Source organism: Xylocopa sonorina, chromosome 11 (assembly GCF_050948175.1).
Source record: "Xylocopa sonorina isolate GNS202 chromosome 11, iyXylSono1_principal, whole genome shotgun sequence".
NCBI lineage: Eukaryota > Metazoa > Arthropoda > Insecta > Hymenoptera > Apidae > Xylocopa > Xylocopa sonorina.
In genome coordinates, this window is record NC_135203.1 from 7184045 (window position 1) to 7208794 (window position 24750).

At 44.5% G+C, this 24750-nt stretch overlaps 4 protein-coding genes across 5 annotated transcripts; 2 read left to right on the forward strand and 2 right to left on the reverse strand.

The window, feature by feature from the left end:
- Positions 1-6087: 6087 nt before the first annotated feature.
- On the reverse strand, positions 6088-12873 carry LOC143428918 (uncharacterized). 2 transcript variants are annotated; one of them, XM_076904194.1, is made up of 6 exons: positions 12096-12873; positions 11158-11214; positions 10976-11080; positions 10004-10728; positions 8681-8731; positions 6088-8585 (listed from the first exon to the last, which is right to left on the reverse strand). In XM_076904194.1, exons 1-6 carry the CDS (start codon positions 12178-12180, stop codon positions 7863-7865), a joined length of 1746 nt encoding a protein of 581 aa, XP_076760309.1. In that variant the 5' UTR covers positions 12181-12873; the 3' UTR covers positions 6088-7862. The 2 variants fall into 2 exon arrangements, with proteins under 2 accessions (XP_076760309.1, XP_076760310.1); XM_076904195.1 differs by lacking the exon at positions 8681-8731.
- Positions 12868-13692, reverse strand: LOC143428919 (uncharacterized). Its single transcript, XM_076904196.1, has 2 exons — positions 13672-13692; positions 12868-13531 (listed from the first exon to the last, which is right to left on the reverse strand). The coding sequence occupies exons 1-2, from the start codon at positions 13672-13674 to the stop codon at positions 13079-13081; spliced, it is 456 nt and encodes a 151-aa protein (XP_076760311.1). The 5' UTR covers positions 13675-13692; the 3' UTR covers positions 12868-13078.
- Positions 13693-18311: 4619 nt separating this feature from the next.
- Positions 18312-20497, forward strand: LOC143429221 (vitellogenin). Its single transcript, XM_076904728.1, has 3 exons — positions 18312-18471; positions 19171-19838; positions 19978-20497. Exons 1-3 carry the CDS (start codon positions 18435-18437, stop codon positions 20263-20265), a joined length of 993 nt encoding a protein of 330 aa, XP_076760843.1. The 5' UTR covers positions 18312-18434; the 3' UTR covers positions 20266-20497.
- A 1167-nt stretch (positions 20498-21664) lies between these two features.
- On the forward strand, positions 21665-24060 carry LOC143429219 (vitellogenin). The gene is made up of 3 exons (XM_076904726.1): positions 21665-21750; positions 22997-23703; positions 23798-24060. Exons 1-3 carry the CDS (start codon positions 21720-21722, stop codon positions 24029-24031), a joined length of 972 nt encoding a protein of 323 aa, XP_076760841.1. The 5' UTR covers positions 21665-21719; the 3' UTR covers positions 24032-24060.
- Positions 24061-24750: the final 690 nt, after the last annotated feature.

A 24750-nucleotide genomic window follows, 5' to 3' on the forward strand; every position in this document is an offset into this window, starting at 1 on the left:
CACGATATATAGAAATATGCATTAAATCGACGACTGTTCCTAGGATGTTCCTGCGGGTTACAAGAGCGGTGTGATTGTAGAAAAGTAAACGCTCAAAGAGAACATTGAGTGCGTTGAATCTGTTTCGATAGAACGTCTGAACATCGATCTACTCCGCGAAAGACCCTAACAGCGTGTACCTCGTCCGACGAATTGTTTCCTGTTATACCGTTAGCGGATTGAACAATTCACTCGATGCTAACAGCGTGTGTAATGGATAAGATGAGTAAACGCGATAATGCTTTATTACTCTGTACCCGATGCACGTACGATTAATCGACGAGTCGAAGAAGACGGTAACATCATGGTAATGCCTGTGTTTCTTATTCCCCTTCCGATGCGAAGCCTCGTTCGCTCATTAGTCAAGCTGGTCGACTTCGATCCCCTTGAAAGTTGTATTTGAAGGCGGGGAAAAAGCTGAATGAATCTGCGCCCCGTACGAAGCGCGAAAGGATATCCCACGTGAAGAAAATCCCGTGTAACGTGGTTTCGAGTTACTTTCAATTCGAACCGTTTCAACTTGATTAATTAGAACAGCGCCGTAACTACGCGTTGGGACAAGCGCCAAATGAACACCGCGCAAGTAACGTAAGCTGCCAACTAGCGAACGATTATCCGCGTTTTTCAAGTGCATTCATTGGCCTCAAGCATAATTTTTCATCGCGATACGTAAGTATGTCTAAGAGCGAGACTTGCACCGTCTTCTTCATCGTTTCGTCGATTAGTCCACGTGTACCTAATCGATGAATAAAAAAATATTATTATTAAATATCGCGGGTGAATGTACACAGTTCGCGTAACGGGTGACGCTCCTAATCGTGGATATTTTACAAAGTCAGTCGCTGTTACAACGTTACACGTGTACGCCTTACGGGCTAGCCCTTTAAATCATAACGCAAATCTCTTCTTCTCTCTCCTCTGTGTGACAATCGCGAGGAGGAAGCGTCGGGGAACGTGCGCCGTCCGATTTCAAAAGGCGACCGGCACACTATTTTAAAGTATACTTTCTAATTTTACGTTCCAGCGGATCCTCTCTTCCTTCGCTCGTTCTCGAAGGAAAAGTTCTGCGAGCTGGAGGATGATTGCTTTCAAAATAACCCATCGAGTGCTACCACGTGGTGAAAGAAACGTTCAAGCGTCGCGATTTCTATACAATAGAAGCACCTCGTCCCCCGCTAAACTCAAGGGTTCACCGCAAAAACCGATCGACTCCGCTTCTCGTGGAAAGTTTCAAGCGAAAACCAAGCTCACGCGCACATGCGTCGATGTTCTTAAGAAAAAATGAAACGATTTCCATGAAATTAACTGTCGCACAGTCTAAATATTCTACAAACAGTTCTCCCTTCGCAGGAAAATCTGAAATAATGGCGCTGAATTTGAAGCAAAGCTAGGCTTTCCACACCTGATCCCTCCAACTGTTCCACGTTCGAACGGTAAACACTGCATTCCGCGAAATCACGCGCAAAAGCGTGCTCGAACAATGTTTCATTGATGTTAACAACGATCGTGTGCATTTCGTGTATCCACTAGGTCAATCTGCCTCTATTTTACACCCGAAATGTGCTCCACGTGTGTCTCGCGTTAAACACCGAATGGAACGGTGGAATCGCGTTTAATGAACAGGCGAATCAGGGCAGAATTCACCGCGAGCCCTTGCCACGAGCAGGCTTTTCAATCAGCTGATTTAATTCCACCATTGGGATTCGATTTTCACGCATGCCGTGGTACGCAACGCGCGTCGAGAAATCATCGAACGTGTTCGAGAGCACGCTTTCGCTTGTTTCCACAGGAAGATGTTTCCGCGCGAAATCCCGATAGCGTATTATAATAAGTGGAAGAGATGAAACGATTACGAATAAATATAATGTAGTAGAATGAAAATCGAGGAAACGAGGAAGCGATCCAACGGATCTGAAGCGTGATGAACGCTCGATGATCTTCCTCCTTTCTTTCGTTACTATTCCCCTAATCTTCGCTTTATCTCTTATCGATGATATGTAACGAATACAAACAAGCGCATAAATTTTGTACAAACACTTCCGTACGTTTCGTATCGTCCAATCCTGCTAGTTATAACGATCCTGGCGATCGACAGACACGCGCGAATAAATGGTTGGAGGGTGAGACGGACTGAATGAACAAAATCAACTTACAAATAAATATAAAACGTATATTTAAATTAAATGCCACAAAGTATCTTGTTGTATCTTCTTGCGTCATGAACGAAGTCAGAGCTGTTCTAGTTCTCACCTTAACTCTTTCTCTTCTCTCTCACTCTCTTTCTCTCCCTCTCTCTCTCTCTCTCTCTCTCTCTCTCTCTCTCTCTCTCTCTCTCTCTCTCTCTCTCTCACTATTTCCTCCGTGTGAAGTTACAGTGCTCATGGGGCGACGAGCGCCATTTTGTACGCGGAACAACGGAAACAAGCAGAATCGTACTTCCTGCCGACTCGATACCTCTTTCATTCTCTCTTCCTCTCCCTCTCTCTCTCTCTTTCTAACTATTTTTCTAAACTTTCAAACAAAAAAGAAAACTTCGCAACGACATCTGCAAATCGGCGAATAACTGCTTCTTTTCTTCTGATATCCCACAGTTATCGCCGCTGAAGCTTACGCATGTAAACTGTGGCTCTTCTGGAAGACTCGTGTCAACGTTTCCCAAGCATTGCCAGCCAATTAGCTGCAATGATTCCAAAACATCGAGGCAAGTCTTCTAAAAAAGACAGCTTACACGTGAAAGCCTCAAAAGTGGTAGCCGTACCCTAATTTCCTTGCTAACCGGTTGATTTTCGAAACACGTCGCGAACGTATAATTCTTTTCTTCCACGTTTTAAGCGTACTCAGTCTTATGCGAGCCACGAAATATCTGGTGCACCACAGTTTCACGCGGAATCGTTAATTCGTTAACAAAAAACGGAAAAGGGAAAGAGCAGGAAAAAAAAGAACTTAATTAAATAATCGAACGATCGATCGAACATAGGACGGTCCTGTTTTCTTCTACCGTCGAAGGAGAGAACAAAATAACAGAAGACACAGGCGGTGTGCAAAGGAATTTGAAAGATCCATTTCCTTCACCCTGGATTCCACCATAGAGGTGACACGGCAGATGGGAGAGTGAAGCGTCGATATAAAAATCTTCTAGTTTAATCAATTCGCGCGCCCAAGCTAACCGAACAGATAATTTCGTACAAGACGAAAGTGTTCCTCTTGAAAGTGTACTACGCGCCTCTTATCGTTTACATTACGATAACGATGGAATTAGTATTATTGCTGTGCATTCGCTTAATCGTGGATTACGTATTATTGCTATGCGAGTTTTCTTTTTTTTCCTCTTTAAAAAAAAAATCATCTTTTCCTCCTCTTCGATCCGTCGATCGTGACCTCGAATTCGATCGTATCTTTTCCAGCTTGTAGACACCCTAGATTCGGTCAACTATCGTAGACGGTGTTTCCTTCCTTCCTGTTTCTTTTCTCTGTTCTCGTTCGGTGTACAATGTTCAATTAGGGTTTCGTTACTGTTAATTATTGTTGTTGCTGTTGCTTTCGAATCGTTATTTACAGCCCCGCTCTCTCCGCTCGTAACTTACTTGGAGCTCGCGCGAAATAACATTGATCGATGAACACTAACGTGTGGTACGTAGGTGGTAAATAGTAATAGTAGTAGCAGTAGTAGTAGTAGTTGTTGTTGTTGCTGTTGTAGTTGTAGTAGTAGTAGTAGCCTAAAAACGATCATACACGTATCGCGCATGCACGCAGCATTTCGTGCGCCACAAGCATGCACAGGGCACTTGTTATGTACAGAAGATATCCACGCGGTACACGTATAAAACACGTGAATAAATAAATAAATACATATTTATTCATTCATTCGCGTACACGTGCATCGTTCAAATATACGGCCTATGTAAGTATTCCTCGAATACACAGCGTTAAGGTACGCGCTCCGTAACGAGTGGCTAACAGCATTCGACGCCTGCGATCTCCACTAATTATTTTTCCCTTTAACTTCTCGATAGAATTATTCTCATAATATATATATAGATTCATATATGTATATATATAATATATACCTATATAGATTTCATTCGATACCATAGGTACGTGGGTAATTGCTTACACGATTTATGTACAAATTATCACGGTTTCAGGTAGCCGAGAAGATCAGTAAACAGACGATTGGAAACGATACGATCACGTCGGTCTTTTAACCGTCATCTACCCCCCATCTTTTTTCACCCTCGATCATCCGTATCGAACGACAAATTTATTGCTACCTCCGCTTCCTCTTCTTTCCCGCAATCGTATCGCGCGTTCGATCGATGGATTACGCTCGAGGAGAGCTTAGCTTTACGAGAAACCCTCTGCTGTGCTACTATGGTCGTTAATGAGTTCTTAAGGCGAAATTTATGGCTATAATCGTAAGGCGATGTAGTCGTTTATACCGTCGATGAGAAAGCGTACCATCGATCGATCGTCGCCGAAGAACGATTTGTACGACAGAACAATAAAAAAAAAAACCGACGTGACTACGGGTGTCCTCGTCTTCGAATAATAGCAGGTAATAATAACATCGCTAGCATTATTATTTATACTGCGCGGTAACGAAAAAACAACGTCCCTTCGTCGGCTCGACACGACGCACGTCCACGTCTTCTTTCCCCCCCTGTTTCTTACGTTAGACTAATTTTCGACCTACCCCCGTTTTCCGTTCTACTCTATCTACCATTTGCCTCGTACACTCCCATTCATCTTCTCTCGTACTCCTTTTTTTCTTTACACTAATTCTTCTTTCGTTCTTCTCTGACCATTCTCTTCTTGTACATCCTCGCTGTTCCTCGACTGCTCTCGCTTTTTTTTCTCTCGCTCTCTCGTTCCATTTCATCGACAGAATAAAATAACTTAAGCGAAAACTTCAAACGAAACAGAGACCCTGAACGCTACAAACACGACACACAGAGCGAATTCGTTCACCTAAAACGGGCGGCGACGAAGTTGCAGCCGAACTAAGCGCAAAACAATTCATTTTCACTCTACCCTAAACATCTCCTCTCCGATCGATCGGCGGTAATCAAAATCGAAATGGACCGTTCGATCGTTCGTCTTCGGTCTCATTTTGCTCCTCTATTTCCCTCCCGTTTTGGCCGCCTATTTATTCGTTTCATTTTCTCTCACTAACACATATACGCACGATTTAGAATAACCTTGACTAATCAGTTAATTAGTTAAATATCACAATCTATGATAAGAAGTCCGTAAATATATATATGTGTATATATATATATATGCATAGATTATATGCCACTTGTGTGGCGTCACGCTGGAGAAACCGACGCACAGCGCAAATTAGAACCGACACTGTTTTACAAAAATAAATCGTCTCGGGTGGGTGATGGTGACGGTGGTGGTTGAATATGGTTGCCTATTTTACTCGGGACAATGTGTACGGCTCGTTAAATTCGACTTGAAAATTTGTCGAACTTCTTCTTAAGTCCAGACTGAAAAGTCTATCTTACCAACGTCCATTTGCCAGCTTGCGTATCCTTTTCTCTAAAATCGTAAGAGATTTTCCCAATTTTCAAGTGAGATCGTTCCCTAATCGCAACGAACTGAACGACAAAAGTCGTATGTCAATTCCTGTATCTACTCACGAACAATGTGTGGTTAAAATTCAATTAGCGTGCCTCTTGTGGTTTCACAGAGAACGAGCCCACAGTATCGGCAAGTCTGATGCTAGCACGATAGACTTTCCGATCTTCCTGCAACTCTCTCGCAAACTTACAGCAACGTACTAATTATCTAATCGCGATATCCAGCTACGCGTGCTACTGTTGGCTGCTACGATTCTGACGAAATTTCATCAACGATTTAAAAACGGAACGCACAATTACAGTCGCAATTTTCCCTACAAGCGAAACTAGATAGAAATCGTCGAAAAACGCGTTACACAGCTACGCAATTGTACACGTAGGAAAAAACAGGCAAGCGCCGTGGATGCAACTTACAAAATGAAGGGGGAAAAGACAAGAAGATAGGTAGAAGTGACAAAAAACCATATTGACAACGGTACGTACTGAGGTCGCGGGTATATATGTATATATGTATATACGTAAAAACGTTGAAGAGATCGTGATCGATAAAAAAAATATATATATATGTATATGTATACTATGATATATGTATATACAAGATGAGACCTGCCGTACGCGGACCGAAATTTAATTGGAAAATAATGTCGAAGTTCCTACGCGCAGGGCAATTCGATGATCAGCCGCTTGACTGTGCCACGACGACTGTTTCTTTAACTACATTTACATTCTTATTAGACGTATTTACACGAGGACTGTGTCGTAATGGTACTCTGGTAAACTGTTATGTACAAGCAAAAATTTCTGGCTGATGTTTCTCGCGCGTTTCGCACAATGAATAAAAATGCGTGTCCACTCAGCTTGCGTTCCCCGGAAAAAAGGAAAAAAAAAATCTACTTGTTTATTCGCCAGCTACTTTTTCTACCAAAAACCTTACGTTACAAGTACCTGCATAGTGAGTTTCTTTTTTTCTGCGTTTATTAGTTGGTCACGTGATCCTTTATCCTTTGTACACGCTCGCATACAAACGAGATAATCGTCTAAGATTCGATGTCGTTTCATTTCATTCTTTATCGTCATCGTCGCTTCCCTCTTCGCGGAAAATCCCCGACCTGTACGATTCAACCGCGAACTTTGACCCGCTTCGAACGCGTTCGATTTTATTTTTAACTTCCTGTTTTATTCCTTTCGTCGTTTGTTCTCGAACGAACCGCGTTACGACCAAGTCGAGTCGAACCTATTGTCAATCTGCACCGAGAGAGGTTTGCAACGATTTGCGGTAAAAAAATTCACATCGTGGAAAAAGAAATTGTATAATATATCTCAGTCGATGTCCTAAACCTACCTACTGCCAATATAATACTTGAAAAGGAAGGGAACTAACGTTGCTATTGTCGCATCACTCGGTGATCTATACATTGTTCGACGAGAAATGAAATATCGAAACGAAAGCATCGTAAAAGCACGATATGCGATTCTTCTCGCGTGGCTTTTCGAAAGAACGGTTCAAAGGGAAGAACGACTACGTTCGAGGAATGTTCGTCGGCGATATTGCGAATTCGACAAGTAGCGTCCGTGCTCTATCTTTGTCTCAATATGTACTATCGTAAAAAATTTTGCAAAACGACTATATATATAAAAAGAAAAGATGGTTTGTAGGACGTATTTCTATTTCCGTCCGCGAAACCCCGTTTCGTTCAGTCCTACACGTGTGTGAGCCCTAAAGTGAGCGATCCAATAATGCGATTAGCCTGCCTACGAACCTTTGATGGTGGTGTTGCTTCAAAGAAAAACGATCGTCGTCTGGTAGAAGAAAGACGTCGCACGGTATGTATAAAAAAAACAAAGAAAACGTAAAGAACAGTTATTTTGCTGTTGTCGCGTTCCTGCTCGAGATTTAACGTATCGGCAGACAGAAGAAGCATGCAAAGGACACGTCATCACCATCATCATCATCATCATCATCATCTTCATCATCATCATCATCATCATCATCAACATATCATCTAAATTCGACGGTACGACACATTGCCACGCGCGTTCCTTTTCACCGTGCGCATGCTTTCGTCACATCGAGTTTCACCGCGCAACAAGACTTGTCCCATTCTCGACAGGCTTCAGACCTAGACCATCGACGACGGCGACGAGGACGATCGTGAAAAAAAGGATCTCGAAAAAATGAGGAGGTAGACAAACGCCCATGGCGTACGGTCCTTAGCCTGGAGTGGGTGGGGTCTTATGTCAGTGAATATTAAAGTTGTACTGCTTACGGCTGGACGAAATACGAAGCCACCGACTGACGGCCAGTGGCTCCGGGTGACAGTTCGACCAAGATATGTCCCCGAAATGAGGATACGGCGAGGAGGTGGTCGTAGCCTCGACTTGTATCGCCGTCGATAGGTCCTGTTGGTGGTAATCGTGTTTGGTCCTTTTCGACTGCCGTTGCGTAACGGGACTCGGATGGGTCGTCGCGTGATTCAGTCTCTTCCCGTTAATCTGCGTGGCGTGTTGCTGTTCCAGCTGCTCCAGCTGCTCGAGCTGCTCGATCGGTTCGAATATCAGACTTGGCATAGACGATATAGGAGAATGGACGATATTGTTCGAGCGTGGTAGCTGGACGATCAACTTCGACTTGTCCTTGTAGACAGGGGAGTAGATGGTCATCGCTGCTTCCGGGTCGATGTCGATCGGTGTCTCAGCCTCGAGGACCGTCGTGACCAACGACGGTTGCGTACACGTAGCTGGCAGTGTTGCTGGCACCGGTATGGCCGGGGATGCTGTGCTTGGTATCAGCGTGGCGACCGACGACGAGGATTCCTCGTTGTTAGCCGGTAACGGTGAGAGAGACGGCAACACCACGGATATCGGGGCTATCATCGAGCTCTGGGGCGAACCGGTCGAGTTCACTAGCGACGACTCCAGGCTCCTCAGTTCCTCGTTGGCGAAGTCCTCTTCGAGCTTGGTCTAAAAAAGAGAAGCGTTGGCGACTCGCAATAAGAATCGTAGGGCCCGTACGAGTTGTGTTGGCGTTTAAGTGCCCAAAAGAAACCATGCCTTACAGGTTTAGTGGAGCCATGCGGGGCCAGACACCGATAAAGCAAATCAACAGCCTGCAATAACAAAAACAGAAAACAGGTATCAACCGACACCCTGCTTGCGGGCAACTCTGTCGCAGCTGACTCGCTTGGGTCGTCGATCGATCCATGTTTGTCAGCGACGTTACTCATTTTACTCTTTTCTCTTTTTTTTTCGTTTCTTTCAAAAACTGCTCTCTTTTTCGCATACTTTTTTCTAGCCTCGCTATGTTCCGTCTGATGCGTCTTAAGAGATCTACGAAAGCGAACAGTCTTCGGGTATCGATTGATACCTGATGCCTAACGCCTTCAACCGAGTTCGACGGCATGACCGAATTTTAATCGACGACAATCTAGATTATCGTGTCACCTGTTGTTCTCTCTCGAATCTATTTCTACTGAAACTAGTTTTAAAAGCGATCGATACGATGCGATGTACGGTCCATGTGTTTCACTTTTCTTTTTTTACAGCAATGCAACAGATAGCAATTGATGATCGCAGGTCATGGCCCCAGAAAGGTTCGTACATTTCTTAAGGACGCTACGGAATTACATTCCAAAGAATGCATTTAACATTTTCAAATAGTCGAAGAAAGTTTCGCTTGAAGCATACAAAGCAGATTATTCGTAATCCTCTGAATGTCTACCACTGACTCTAATTCTCTACCTCTCGTGTTCGTTTTTATCCATAGCATTTAACGTAAACCCGAATAGAAATAAAAGAAAGATATATATATCTTTTACTTTATCCATCAACCAATATCAAGAAATGAAAGTTTCGAAAGAATAGAAAAGATTTTAAGAAGTCGAGTTGCAACACCATTGCTTCGTTAAAATAGGATTTCCATCAAGGCTCAGAACTCTTAAACAAATACCATCACAAAGAATCCCACGGATACTAAATCACCAACGATCGCGTGACAAGCGTCGGCCCAAAATAACAGTAATTCATCACCAACGCAGAACCAATTTTCTCTGAACCGACCAAAAAAAAAAAAACTTTCATTTCTAGTCCACTAAACCAAAGAACAAATCATTCCAAGTATCCTGCCCAATAACTACATCCATTATACGTACTTCCTCCAAAAAAAACCATCTCCTCGAAATCACGACGACTATCAACGTATGAAAAAAAAAAACAAGAAATAATACCAGTAAATGAACAACGAAAGAACAGGACGTCGAAATGCCAAGGATCAAACCGTACAATCCTATACCAACGATATTTATATCGCAGAGGAGGAATCGAACAATTGAATAAGAATAAACAGAAATAAGAAACCATATAGCGATACAATGATTTCTTACCTTTGGCAGTGGGTACGTGTCTGGCAGCGATAGAACGGGTGGCGAGCTGGGCGCTTCCGTATCGACGGTCAAGGCGGAGGTGGTGGGCGTTAAGGGCGCGGAGGACACCGTCACCGTCCCGGTCACGGTCACTTTCGTCGGCCTGCTCGGGATCTCCTTCGAGGCGCGGTGCTCAGCGAGGAGCTTGTCGAAGGGTTTGCTCCGACCGCTGACCGTCCGCCGTAGCGAGACCGTGTGCGCTTTGCACGTGAGCGACCTGGTGCACGGTTTCCCAGTTTCGTCGTTCCATACACCGCAGTGCCTGTCCGGGTCGTACTCTCGGTCCTTGAGCAACGGTCGATCGGTTTTGAGCCTCTTCCGACGTGGTTGGCCCGTGCCGGTTGGCGTCGTCGCTGTGCCCGGGCTTTTCACAGGACTCGATGCTATCACCGTCCCCGAGGCAGAGTTCGACGCCTGTACGGACGACGGCAGGGGCTCGAGTGGTGATCGCGGGGATGAGACGATCGGTATCGACGCGGAAGACAAGCTCGTCGAGATACTCGGCTGTTCGGTGGTCCGTTTCACGTTGGCGTGATTGATCTTGCTGCTCCCGCTGGTCGAGATCTGCGGCGACGACTGCGCCTTTTTTAACTTCGACACCTTGCAGTAGGGTGCCTTCAGCGGAGGTTTTACGATTGGGGTGGAAGGGGGTGGAAAATTGACCGTGCCGGAGGGATGGCGACTTTCTGGAATAAAATATGAAGAATGTTTTTTATATAAAGAGCTGATTATGTGTACTGAAATGAGTTGATTTGATTTTGTTTCTAATTAATTGGTTCTCTAATGCGACTTGTGAGGGGTTTAGTATTCGAATACTATACATGAAATAGTACGTTATCTGAGAAATGTTTTTCTACGTTTACAATTCATGATCTGATTAGCAAATGTAGGTAGTAATATAATAAGAAATAGTAGTGTGACAATGTAACATACCCATATGTTGAATCAGGGCTTGTGGTTTGACTATTGCGTGGCAGGTTTCGCACACTACCGTGTAAAAGGCATCTCTCTCAGGACAAAATCCATATAAATCGATATCTGAAACAAAAATTGTCTTGTCAGTATGGCGAATATTGAAAGGGATATGTATTTGTAGATTATAGAAGACTATTTACCTTCTGATGAAAGCCGTGTAACTGAGGTGGAAAGTTGAGCCTCTGATTCTTCATCGCCTGAAACAAAACAAAACCACTTATGGAACAAATGTTCAAATAATTTGACGAATAACACAAGGACATTTCAATAGCAAACCCCTTTAATTAAGTACAATTTAAAAGATGTACCAGCACCGCATAATTATGTATATGTAACATATATTTATAAAATGAACGTGTTACAAATAAGAAATTATCATGACTGATGTTCTATGTATCTAAAGGTCAAGAGTTTATTATATTACAATTGTAATTACCGTGTTAAGAATAAATATAATCAATCATGAACTAATGTTAGCCTGATGTCTATTGAACCTTGTCCTTAAAAGACCATTTTACACTCAATTTCCAAGCAGAAATGTGAAATAAAAAACACAAACTTCTGGGTAAACAACGTTTATTATGTTTACATTTTGTACATGCATAATTCTTTGAACAAAAAAAATCTTATAAGAGAAACAGAGCACAAATATAAAAAATACAAGTATACATATATTATTAGAACAAGAGCTATCGAAACAGCGCGGTTGAGTAAAGATAATAGTCGGGGAAAATCAGCGATCCATGCGAATGTACTATAATACTCTAAAGCTAACATTTCGACGCTCCGTATTTCACAAATCGGTTTCGCTACGAATTACATAATTTGTCAGTGGAAACGGGCGATAAAATGCGCGCTACGTCCCGGCGAAGCATCGTACGTGATACGCCACGGACAATTGCTGGCGGACGGTTTTAAATAAATGCGTGCGACGGGCCCTAATGATGCCCTGCGTCAAGTCGACGGACAAAGGAGCATCGGAAGTTGAGGTTAGGTACGCGAGCTAGACGCTCGCCGTTGTCGCGGTTTCGAAGCAGCGACAGCAAACGAACATTTCGATGAGATTCAGCGCACTTACTCAACGGCTTGTCTCGTCCAATTCTTTCGATCCAGCTGGACCAGGGCTGGCCGTGAAAGAATGTTGGGCTGTCACTTCCCGACATTGCCAGTGGCGCTCGCGTTGTGAATGAAACACGATGCGATTTCTCGTGTATATAGCGAGGCGAAAGTGTTTTGGGGCCGGGCCGCGTGGACTGTCAGGTACGGCGGGTCGCGTACGGTCAACCTTTTTCTTGACACGCCAGCTCTTCGAATACATTTGAGGATGCGTGTTCTGTAGCGTGCCAGAAACAACCTATCGAACGGTAATATCAACTGGCATGCCCTTGTCGGGTAACATCTTTCACGGACCGAGATTATACCACTTCTCTCGCGTTTGTACGCCCGAATACGAGTACCACGCTTCGCCGTACGGCACGCACGTAGGGTTATTACTGAGATTCGACCGCTTGCATTGGACGAACTGCCGTGACGTCATCGACGTGTACCCGACTACTCGTGCGCAACTCACGCGGTCCAATCGGACGCTCGGATTTCTGTCCCGTCTCGTCACGTTCTGATATCTTATTGGCGATCGTGGCTTGCTCAGCAGGTGGATTGGAAATTTAAAGAGTCTTTCGAGGGCACTCCAACTTACCTCGTTCAATTAATATTTCTTTATTCTTCGTAAAAGACGGTCAGCGCTCGGAAACAATAACAAACGCTCTACTCTTCCTCTATATAAGATAATATAGTACACGGTTCGTCGCTCGTACAGCCGTTAATCGATCCCGATTAAAATATGCGTATCATTTCGATTCGATTTAATCTAATCCACTGGATATCAAATCCTGCGTCGGTAAAGTAATTTCATCGTCGATCGATTATTTCTTATAAAAAAAAAAAAAAAAAATAGAGAAGAAAACAGAAGATGCGTGAAAATTGACTAGCGAGAAAATGACGGCAGTGTATGCGGTTTCGAATGAAATATGAATAACGTGGATATACGAATACAGTTCCGTGTTAACCCGCGAAGAACGACCTCGTGTTCGGTTGCGTTTGAACCGGTTGCACTCTGTTGTTCGGATCACCACGGTGTTCTTGAATCTGTTGCCAATTCAAGTACCAGAAAGGCTGCTTCTCCCTCGGCCAGGTTTTGATTTTGTTTATTAAAGCAATGTCTCCCAGAGCGTCCACCGGTAGGTTTGGTGGAATCGTCGTCGATGTTGCGACCGTGGTACCGAGCGTTGTGGATCCTAACGACGACGAACCCGCGTTCTCCGCATCGACACGACTTCCAATAGTTGTCGAAACACTGCTCGGAGCAGCAGCGCTCGCAGCAACAGCGCTCGCAGCTACTTGTTCGTCCAAGAATTGCGGAAGGACACCAGGGTAAGGTTTGTTAACTCCAGCATACGGTGGCCTCTGTGACCGCGCCAAAACAAAGACAGCGAACAAAATCGCTACGTATTTCATCTGCAAGAAGACCGTAGTTTCGTTCAGTCGAAATCTCCACTTTAAGTTCGCGTAACGGGGGAGGAGTACGTGAAAACCATATGCTCTATCGATGCTGAACGAATCGCACGTTTAATAAATGAACAGTAAACTTCACTTACCATGGTGTCGTTTGAAGTAATATTGTGTTTGAACGATTCACAGACCGGTATGTATATACTGTACGTGTATCTCTCTGTTAGCGATGAACCAACTGTTCGATTTCACCGTTCGAACTAAATCTATCCAAGGCGACGAAGCCTCCCGTATATAAATCCACAGATACCGTAATCCCCACCACAGAACCGGTCGTGTCTTACGTCGACGGGAAATCGCTGCAAGTACCCGCGGCCAGTCCCCCAGGCTAGGGTATACGGCATCTTGTAAAATAAGAAACTCACGATAAGGCGAAACGCACTTGGGATCCACGCTGGTATTTTTATACCTAAAACACTAAGTAATTTCTCCTGGCGGCGATGAACTCAATTCCAGTGAAATCTTTCCCGACGCCCGTACGGGACTAATAAAACGATATTGTCGCGGGCACACTGACCTCGAAATGGGTGCCAGTCAAAAGTCAACGGATTTAGGTGAAAAGGAACCAGGACGAAGCGTTCATAACCGGCTTTAAGTATCTTGAATACATTTTCGGCAATTACGCTAGTGGAAAACAGATGATGTCAGAATCGTAGAATATTTTCAGGGTCAATTATAATAACCGGCTATTTAATTTGTGATTCACGCGTAGCTCGATGCTACGAAGCTTTTGTTCCCCAGATAATTGCCGTTTTCCATGTGTGAAAAGGCGCTGTCCTTTGTTATCATGCGATACGTGCCTCTTTGCGGTTTCGGACTGACATAATACATCGTCTTGAACACGATTTTCCGTTTTCGTATCCGACGCCATGCAAGGAAAAAGGACAGGGACGAGGAGTCCGGACGGGATTCTTCTCGACGCAGAAATGGTAGATTACAGCGCGTTCAATTATATATGATTTATTTCCGTTTAATTAAAAGATAAAGTTCGTTCGAATTTTATCACACGGACATAGTTCACGGCCTTTATTCGTTGTACTGAACCGTGAAGTAAATTCCGTGAAAACGATGTCCTCCTTAACGTCTCAAGAAAAGCAGCGCGCGTCGATAAAATTGCACCACTTCCAAGCGTCTCCCTCGACGCAAACTTGCCTTAAAACTCGTTGCGCAGCGGAAAAATAGAGTGGCGTGTTGCGTACCAAATAAAGAAAAACATTCGAATACTTCGCACCCTGCGCGAGTTAACTTTCCGTTGTATTTATTTATATTTTCAGTCGATAAATAACTGTTCGAATTATCGTCCGAGCTTCGTACGAATTTCCCAAGAATCACGGGAATACCAGGAATCCTTTCTTTTTTTTATCTCTCGACTGTATTAATAAAATATAATAAAACAACAAAGTTAAAAAAAAGGGCATACGGTCAGGGTCATGTTTGCATCGCGTGTATCTTATACGGAAGAATTAATAATCGCTGAGTTGTGGGTTTCTATGATAGTGATGCTCTCTTGGTTTTCCCCCGTCTAAGTTCAACTTCTGAAACGGAGGCTCGTTTTCTAACGCACGGTTGAATAGTTCCATTTCTTTGAAAATGACGATGAACATCACCTACTCATTTCGTATAGCAAACTTCCGCCGATCGATTCTAACGCTGACTACTCGATAAGAAAACTTATCTCAATTTGGTGAATTGATTACGTCATCGGAATTACATGGTTATTCGTAGGCATCGGTTTTTCTATGATCCTTGACACTCGGCAGTGACGAATGCAATCGAATCGATTCGTGATTACCCGATATATGTGGCTATATTGTAAACACACGTATGAGCAACAAGTGACGAGCGTTGGGAATAAAGAGCTGCGTATGGAAACTTGTTCCAGCGATTGCTAAAAAAAGGAGAAAAAGAACGTGCCTATTTTCGTATAGGGAGCATTGTACCGTTTTTATGTCAATTGCAACCATAATCGTGGAACTATACTATTCAAACAATTATTTCGATCAGACGCAATTTAGCTGTTTCCTAGAAATTACCTGAAACCGTTTATGAAATACAAAGAAGTTTTCCTGTACTACGGCAACTGTTTTCTTAAGAGGATTGTTTTGATTCTTATTTATACACAAGGTAAACGATACATTCCAGGAAAAAATTTATGAATGAAAAAACCTTGCTGAATAGTCCTTGACCTTAAAAAATCATAATAAAATTAAGACACGTATCTAATCACATGTCTCAATATGAGAGTGATATTGCTTTTACTTAATATTAATTGTAAATATATTGTTGTATTATAAATATTTTGCAAGATCACGAAATACTTTTTAAATACCATGGCCTTAACGATGTCTGCAGAATTTGAATTCATACTAAAATCTGGTCGCACGAAAGGTTGTATATTGATCGACGCTGCACTGCGATCGACGACTTGTAGTTTTAATGTTGGATCACAAGATGGCTATAGTGACTTCTAGTTATTCTTAAATCAAATCCTTCCCGCTGTGCGATGACGTTCGATTCAAAAGCAATATAAATATTTACATTTGAAATGATGCACGCGCTTCGTGAATCCCCCTGTGATTAATTGAAGTAACGAATGAATCAAAAATAACCGGAAACTATAAAATCGTTATTGATTCGATATGATTGCGTTTATTGGGATGCGTTCTATAAACTGATTTCAAAAAGAAAAGGAAAAGTTAAGTATTTATTAGAACTATTCAAATTTATTTGTGTATCGTGCGATTTAACGCCATCGTGGCGCCATCTCTCGAAATCTGTCGAACTTCCTGCAAAACCATACGCACAGTAGATTTTTAAACAGGATAATCTACTTTGCTGACGTGAAATTGTTTAAAAAAATTGTATTTATCTAAATGAGGAGTGTGAATAGTGATTACGTATAAAAATGACCAAGATTTTGATAAAAAGTATATTATTTTTTGTATTTTTTGTCGATTACTAACTGCTGACTATTGATTTAATTTATCTCGGTCCTAAATATAATCTTGCATGACCGCAAGCATATCCAAGCAATAAAGTTAATCAAGCAGTGCGACTGACTTTCCTTATATTTACAAAAACCATTGTTTCGCCTATTAGCAAGCCAGCAGTCGACGTCATCTAATTTTAGTATTGCAAACGAGATCATTTTAGTTGATCAACGCGACGATGAGAAAATTACGCTTTGTTCTACAAGATAAATGTCATCTTTCAAGGTCTTTATCAACAGTGCCCTGTCATTTTTTTACCGACCACGCTCCTTTCCTTCTTTCCGCAAACCCTGTTCGTTCTCGAGCCCAGTTCCACGCCAAAGTGAAATCATTTTGGCCAAGGGTCGCGAAACTCGTTAAAGTGACTTCGAACTTGTCGAAACCAACAGTGTCGAGTGGCGAGGATCGATAAACTTCGGCGACTCTGTTAATAAACTCATTAACTCCACGTAATATCAATCAAACAGCACCTCTCGCTACTTCTGCATCGCTCGAACGCGAATATTATATTGATCGGATAGATTAATCAAGGGTCGAATGGACAAGTGGAAAATAGTGATTCGTTCGTGGAAATTTCTAGCTAGTTACGCGAGTGACAACACATAAAAGCTGAGCAATGGCTAAGCATCCGCGATCTTAGTCGTAATGGCTCGGGTCCTAGGTCAGTTAGGTCCCCCTGTCCCTATACAGACGCGTTATTATTTGGTACACTCGTAGCCAATTGCCATCGGGTATCGTCAATGATTCGCGAAGGACGGGTCAAGCTACGATTCGGCGTTAACGCCAGTTGACACCAAAATTCTCCCCCATTCGATTCGATTATCCGATTACTTAAAAATTACAGTGTCGTTGCGGCAAATAGTTCCATCGTTACTCGTGAATTGTTCGTGTTAATTAAAAGTTCTTCACTCAACTGTTCGCAGCCGATACAGTGGATCCATGATGATCGATCGAGCAGTGGGATGAATCTGGAAGTTGCAAGAAATGGGGACGAGTTGAAGAGGAACGAGGAAACAAGTGAGGATTGCTGAAGATTACGAAGAATGTACACATAGACGATTACGTGTCAAGATAGAAGTTCTTCAGGGCCACAGAATATGTTTCGCGTTACGTCGACAAAAGAAGCCTGCAAAATAAATTATATCTACCCAAATCGAACAGACGCAGATATCATTACTGAACGAATCGTCTGAAAGCCCCGCGTGATACAAATTAGAGGGAACGCAGTTTCTCGTGTCGGTAATTAATCGAAGCATCCGTTTCAACTGATCACACGTTTCCCTTGGCGCAAGGGTGTATCGCAGCGTGTAATTCATCGATTTCTCGACACCATTATACGGTGGCAAGAAATTCGCGTGTATCTCCAATTAGCGATTCATTCGATTCGATAAAGCGTCTCTATCGCGTCGCTCGAGAACGGATAAAATCTTCCCCTCGAATCCATGGTAATCAAAAATTGATTTACGAAATCACAGCTTTCAGATGATTGAAAATCGCAGCTACGAGAGTGGGAACCAGTCGATGATCATCGAAGAATTAGCTATCCGCAGATAGAGAGATCTCGCCCAGTAGGATGGGAACGATCGACGGTCGTTGACACGTGAGGTAATTGGCAGCTAGTTTCGAAATTGCGTGTTAACGGGTCGCGTAGGGCCCCTTCATGACCCCGATTGGTACCGCAGCATCGGGCTACGCGCGCACCGCACTTTATTTTCCAGATGGACAGAGAGAGCCCGGCTTCGGTAAATTGGAGCCGGGTAATCGTAAGAAGAGGTCAGTAGTGCAGTTTAGCCACGGTATAAGAGCGACCCCAACATCGGTTACTCCACTAAAGTAGTTGAACGTTGCACGGTGTCACCATGTACGTAGTGCTGAACGTAGTGCCATTTTTCCTGGGTAAGCGATACGAATCTCGCGACGTGACGTGTCTCCCCGTGGTGCGACGTCTCCTCTTTCGCGCGCGCCTCTTCCTCTCGACGGCTCGTCCTCGTGTTCTTCGTTCGCGTGCAACCCTTCCTACGAGCGAGTCCGAGGAGGAGGAGGAGGAGGAGGAAGCCGTTCCTCGTCGTCCATCGATCCCTCTAACCTATCTCTGATTCAGTTTAATTCGCTAATGATCGATCGACCGGCGAGAAGGCCTCGAGAAGCATGCCCGATCGTTCTCGCACGAGACGCTCGGAAAGTCAAAACTATAAAGAGCAGCGCGAGCGTGATGCACGGATACGCGTGTTACGGGGATCGGAAGCCGTCGCGGGGAAGACACTGCTAATCGGTTCAATTCAAACCGGTCCAATCATTCAATTCGCTGTTCACGTGTGCCCGTGGGTAGATCGCGCGGGACGCGGATCCGCGACGCGTCGGTGCGTCGACGGCGGTCTCCGCGAGATATCAGAACAGAACGACGCCGGATAGAGAGTTAAGCTCTATTCATACGAGTCGGTGACGTATCCGTTCAGTGACGATCTCGTTCGTTTCGATCTCTTCGCGTTTCGTCTCGTTCCTGCGACGGTAATCTGCGACTGAACGGATGCATCACTGACCCGCGATACACGCACGATCCATCGACTTAATCTGAGGCGCGGACACGTTTTACAGCGGCACGTGTCGCCATCGACACGCCATGGAAGCACGGGCCGGAGTACACCTTCCACGTTCAAGTGAACTCGACGGCGATCCCAGAGGAGGGTAGCTACGTGAGCATACGGCTGAACGTCGCCTCGAAGCTGGTATGCCAGCCAAAGGAGTTTCAAGTGTTCAGCTGCCATTTTCGAGACTCGAAAGCGGACAGTTACGCCACGGAGAGCCTCGACCCGAGAGCGCCGGCTGTGCCGGTCAGCCAGGTGTCGCGGCAGGAGGCGTACGAGATCAACCACGACCAGTTCGAGATCAAATTCACCGAGCAGGGCTTGGACAGCCTCGTGGTGAACGAGAACATCCAGCCGCGGGAGCTGGACATGATCCGGGTGATCGTAGGCCAGCTGAACATTGGCACGCTTGTCGGGGAGTACGATCAAACGTTCCAGCTGATGGAGAACTTCACGCAGGGTGAGTGCGTCACGATCTTCAGGGTGGAGAGGAACATGATCGGGCACGCGCTGCACGTGGACCGTAATTACGTGCTGGAGACGTTGTTCGATCTGGAGGACGGGCAGCTGGTGCAGATCAGGAAGATCAGGAATCTTCACATGTGCACGCACAAGGTGCCGTACTTCTTTGGTAGCGTGGAGAACACTGGCGAAGTCAGCGACGTGGAGGCTATCGTCGTGAGTATTTCAGACGTGACAATATCTCCACCAATGATCTCCGTTCTTTAATCAGGAACCTACCCGTACCTTTTGCATCCCTTACAACTCGTCGTAACCGTTTTTTAATCTACCATGGAACAATGCTCTCTCATTGCAGACTTCATCGGAAAGTCACATCGTGGTCACGCCCACGGAGTTCATATCCGGTACCACGAACGTGGTGACCACCAGCAAAGTGTCCGAGGGGATGGTGACGACCTTGTACGAGAACATCAGCATAAGATTAGAATCGATTCTACCAGCGGATGACGAGCCACCGGAGGTAAAGGATCCAGAACCAGCGAGCATGTTCATCGGGAGGTGGCTCAGGGATAATTCGATGGAGGAAGACTCCTCCATGGAGGCGGATTCGTCGATGGAGGTGGACTCGTCGATGGAGATTTAATCGAGCCAAATTGAGTAATTTCATTCTCATCGAGGGAGGAGAGAGGGAGAGAAAGGGGGGTATCTAACACTATGCAACATCGGTGATATGAAGAGACATTCGGATCGGTGTTTACGGTCGTTGGCGTGGTCTGATGGCGATCGAGTTCATGTATCACTATTGTTGTAAATAGTGTGTAATTGTATTGTCATTTCATTCTGTAAATAATAAAGAAATCTTTTGTTTATATAAATACGCCCGACTGTACCCGCTTTACTCCCTGTTTCAGGATAATAAAACAAAAATTCGACGTTATCGTTAAAAATAAATTACTGGAGATAGAAATCCAGAAGAATGGCCATTTACGTGTGCGAGAAACAAAAGGGTTGGAAGCGCGTTCCACTTTAATCTCAGCCGACTGCTTTAAATAATTCGATTCTCTCGAAGGAACCAAGGACCTCGTTTACTGTCGCGCATCTGTACCTCATTACCTGGTGTAAAACGTACACCGCAACGATGCCTACGATTACTTTTAATTGAATCATTGCGCAGACTATTCCACGACGGTCTGCGAACCGTGGAAAACAATTAGAGCCACCCTTACGCCGCTGAAATTGGCTGGAACGAACCTGAGATGCGTTAATTATTTGACGAGGCCCATTTCACTGGTTATCGTAAAGAGAAATAAAAACAGGCGCTATCATCAGAGGTAGCATTAATAAAATTAGGTCAAATTAGAAAATCTTTATGTTAAATGAGAGAAATTCGTGTCAAGCAGACAGCATTCAGGGACACAAATTTACGTTTCGTGGAAGAACAGCAATTGACAATAAATCGTTAACTTTCACTAGGGTTTTTACCAGGGTCTACTAAATATACGAAGGACCATTCAAGGCTGTATTCAACGAGGACAGTCGTACATCGTCGACTGTACGACGACGAGTCAATTCAGTTTTGATTCGAGGGACCTACTGCACGTTAATTCGAACGGAAAAAACCTCTGGCCGGGATGACAGAAGGGATAACAGAGAACCGCTGTTCCAGGTTGAAAAGAGCAAAGCGTCGAAGCGTTGGAGGGAACGAAGCATGGATATATCTACTCAAGATAATAGAAATGAACGGATTAAAAAAATCTTTTTTTTAACAATCTGTAAAAAGCACCGCACGTAAGTGGCGAAGAGCTACGAAGACGAAAGGGAATCCGTTCAATTGACTTGGAACGCGTTTGAAATTGATCGTCGCGTAGTCGATTAAAGTCTGCGAGACGTGCCGCGACCGGAGCAATCCGGAAACTGAGGAAAACGATATGAAACATGTGAGGCGATCTGGAAGATGTCTGGAGGAACCACGATCCGCACGGAAGCAGTCGTTAATGAAATTGTTTTCAAGGAGACGGTAATGAATCAAGTTATCTGTCGTATAAAGAGGAGATAGATGGAACGTGGTATCAGTCGCGTCAGTACAAGCCGTCCGTCATGCTGGTAATAATTCTACCATTTTTACTGGGTACGTACGTGCGTGGCTTCGTTTTACCAATGAAAACTCGACGGCTCGAGCTTCACTTAATAACACTAGCCTCGTCTTATTTTTTGATTAAAAAGTAATAATAATAAAATCGTCTAACATTGCCAAAGTGTCCCCTCTCATAAGATTACCGTATACGTTGCTCCTTTCTCGTCGCGTTTCTTCCATTCCCAGATTCGTTGTTCACGGTTTGTTCAACCTTGCTATTCACCAGCTTTACTCCATTGTTTCTTCGACCGCGTGATCCTCGTTGTTATAAGGATTGGTCATATTTTCCCGATAAAACGACGATAGCTTCAACCCACCACCGAGAGCCATGAAAGCGAGCCGTATTATCGTGCACGCTGAAGAGCGATCTCGACGTGCACGCGAGAGAATATATTTGTCCACGGTCCACGAGAAGAGGGACGAACATTAAGGCCACCAATGCGAATTTTTTTCTGTTTTTTTTTTATACCGATTAACATCATTCCCTTTTCGTCTGGCGACTTTCGTCGAGCTCCCGGCTCGTTCGTTAAAATATCAGGCTGTTAGGCTCGCGTGTTTCCGGATAAATAATTTCGTCGTACAGATGGAAGCGGATTCGCTTTACCTCGCAACGGTTAATTACGCTTTTCACCGAGCTAATTAATGGATGTTCGTTCCGCGTGTTTGATCCGTTCGCGATGCGATCGCGCTTCGACGAGACGGACCTTGGCCGAGAACGAGGCGGAGAATACATTTCGCGCCACCCTTTGTAATATCGCACTTAATTGCGATATTATGCTTAAACGATGAATTTCCCCGGGACAAATTTTCTTTCTGCGAATAAATGCGTCTGGCGAATTACGAGAGACGCGAACGATGTTATCACTGCATTCGATACTCCGTGGAATATCCTCTTGTACGCAATTGACTCTCGTTGCATCGAGTCGTAATTAAAAACGTATCTCGATAAAACTATCTGTCCCCACTTAAATTAAAAGAAAAAAAACGCGATCGATCTTCCTGTACGATTCGAACATCGTCATTTCCGAGAATCTCGAGCGTCGAATCTCGGCTAGGAGCCAACGTAGCGATTAATAATCCAACTCTTGGCGCAACAACGAGCATCGATTCGACGCGCGGCAATAATGACCGTAAACGCGGTCCGATACGTACAGGGACGATATCAAAGGCATCCTGGCACGCATCTGTCGGCACGTGTGATCCGTTCTGTCCCGCATAACCAGGGCCCTTGTCGTTCCAGCCGCACACGTAGCCGTCTACGACGACCACGCGCGGCAGATCGCCCCCGATTGGCAACGATACGGTCCAGAATGCACTTACGACGTCCTGGTGAACATGTCTCTGGCCAATATCGTCCACGAGTGGGACAATTTCTGCTCGATGATCGCGTCCGAGCTGAAATGCCGACCAAGGGGCAGCGACACCTTGCTCTGTCGTTTCGTCAATGGAAGAATCGTCAGGCCCGACCCAGAAGACCCGAGGTGCACCAACGCGAGGGCGTTCGTCCCGATCAGGGAGAGGTTCGTCGACGAGGAGCCGTTCGAGATCAGGTTCAATTCAAAGGGGATCGAGAACTTGGTCGTATCGAGAAGTATACCCAGATGGAGGCTGGATATGATAAGAGTCATCGTGGGCCAGCTGAACGTTGGCTTTGAACTGGAAAGTGGGCAGGACCGGTTCGTAACCATGGAGAACTCTAACCTCGGCTACTGCGAGGTGGAGGTCAAAGTGTCAAGGGCGGGTTACGGGAGGGGAAACGGAATGGGTCGTGACGGGGAGTACGAAATCGTGTTTGACCTTGAACGGCCAGGAATCGTGCCTTTGAGCAGGGCGGCGCTTAGGATCGAGAAGGTCAGACATCCGAAGAGCTGCCCCAACAGGAAGATCTACTTCTTTGGGAACCACGAGGACTTCAGTCTTGGGACTACGAATACTTTCATGGACATGGTAACGAGTTTATAGAACCGACGACGTTGGTCTGATTGGCTATGAATTTTATGTAGGTTGATTACGATGTGTAACGATCTGATCTGTTTTACAGAGCACCTCTGTCAGTCAGATGTACATCTGGCACAAGGGGATACACTCGTACACAGAGTCCACAGGCGTAATGAGAACGCTGAACAAGCCGAGAACGATGCGAATGCATCAGAGTATAAGCGTGTCTTTGAGGAGCATAGACCCTGCTCGAAGTTCATTGCCAGAGATCGTCAACCCTGCCTCGACCAGTTTGTACGCGTACACTAATCTAGAGACAATTCGTGAGAGAAAGTAGACGCGCATCGCTCGTACCGAGTGCAAGTTTAACAAGTTCTATACTCTGAAATGTATAAAGATACTATTATATTATGCCACATCGACGCCAAATGGAAGTAATAAACAGTTTAACCATTCGAGAGACAATTTTGTCGTAGATGAAATTTCTTTGACTGATTCTTCGCGTGCTGAAACGAAATCTCATGTACGATGGATATTAGCGTGATTTCGTTTCGACACCCGTCGCGTTTATTTCGTTTCGATTATCGTGTCCTCGAGTGAATTCGCGACGGTCAAGCAGTGATTTCGATTCTGGAGCGAGGAGACTCGAGCTCTCGTCTGATGTACAATAGTATTTGTATATCACTCAAGGAGCTGGACGAAGCTTCTCGAAAATGGATGCTGTCCTCGTTGATTCCTCCAATGCTGTCGCGAAGAGATAGTTCAAGATCAGACATAAGCCTTCTGTGTTTTCACAGAGATCTGAAAGCACGCTTTCCACACGATCCGCGGATCCTTCTATCATCAACAGCTTGGTTTCGTTTCTCTTTCGAGACCTTGTATATAAAAAGGATTGCAAACGCGATGTTTGGACAGGATTCTAGACTCTATGCAATCGATACAATTAATTTTTCCGTGTATCTCGTTTTTACACGATTATTCGGAGGTAAGCTTGTCGAAGCAAAACTTTTCTGTCCATCTAATGGTTCTGTATACCCAGTGGCACCAAGTTCTAAC

Coding starts and splice junctions, on each gene's coding strand:
- LOC143429221 (XM_076904728.1), top strand. CDS start 18,435: ATGTACGTAGTGCTGAACGTAGTGCCATTTTTCCTGG. Junction 18,472..19,170: donor CGTAGTGCCATTTTTCCTGG/GTAAGCGATACG, acceptor CACGTTTTACAG/CGGCACGTGTCGCCATCGAC. Junction 19,839..19,977: donor GCGACGTGGAGGCTATCGTC/GTGAGTATTTCA, acceptor CTCTCATTGCAG/ACTTCATCGGAAAGTCACAT.
- LOC143428918 (XM_076904194.1), bottom strand. CDS start 12,180: ATGTCGGGAAGTGACAGCCCAACATTCTTTCACGGCCAGCCCTGGTCC. Junction 11,081..11,157: donor TACACGGCTTTCATCAGAAG/GTAAATAGTCTT, acceptor TTTTTGTTTCAG/ATATCGATTTATATGGATTT. Junction 8,586..8,680: donor CGCATGGCTCCACTAAACCT/GTAAGGCATGGT, acceptor TCTCTTTTTTAG/ACCAAGCTCGAAGAGGACTT.
- LOC143429219 (XM_076904726.1), top strand. CDS start 21,720: ATGCTGGTAATAATTCTACCATTTTTACTGG. Junction 21,751..22,996: donor AATTCTACCATTTTTACTGG/GTACGTACGTGC, acceptor TTGTCGTTCCAG/CCGCACACGTAGCCGTCTAC. Junction 23,704..23,797: donor CGAATACTTTCATGGACATG/GTAACGAGTTTA, acceptor TCTGTTTTACAG/AGCACCTCTGTCAGTCAGAT.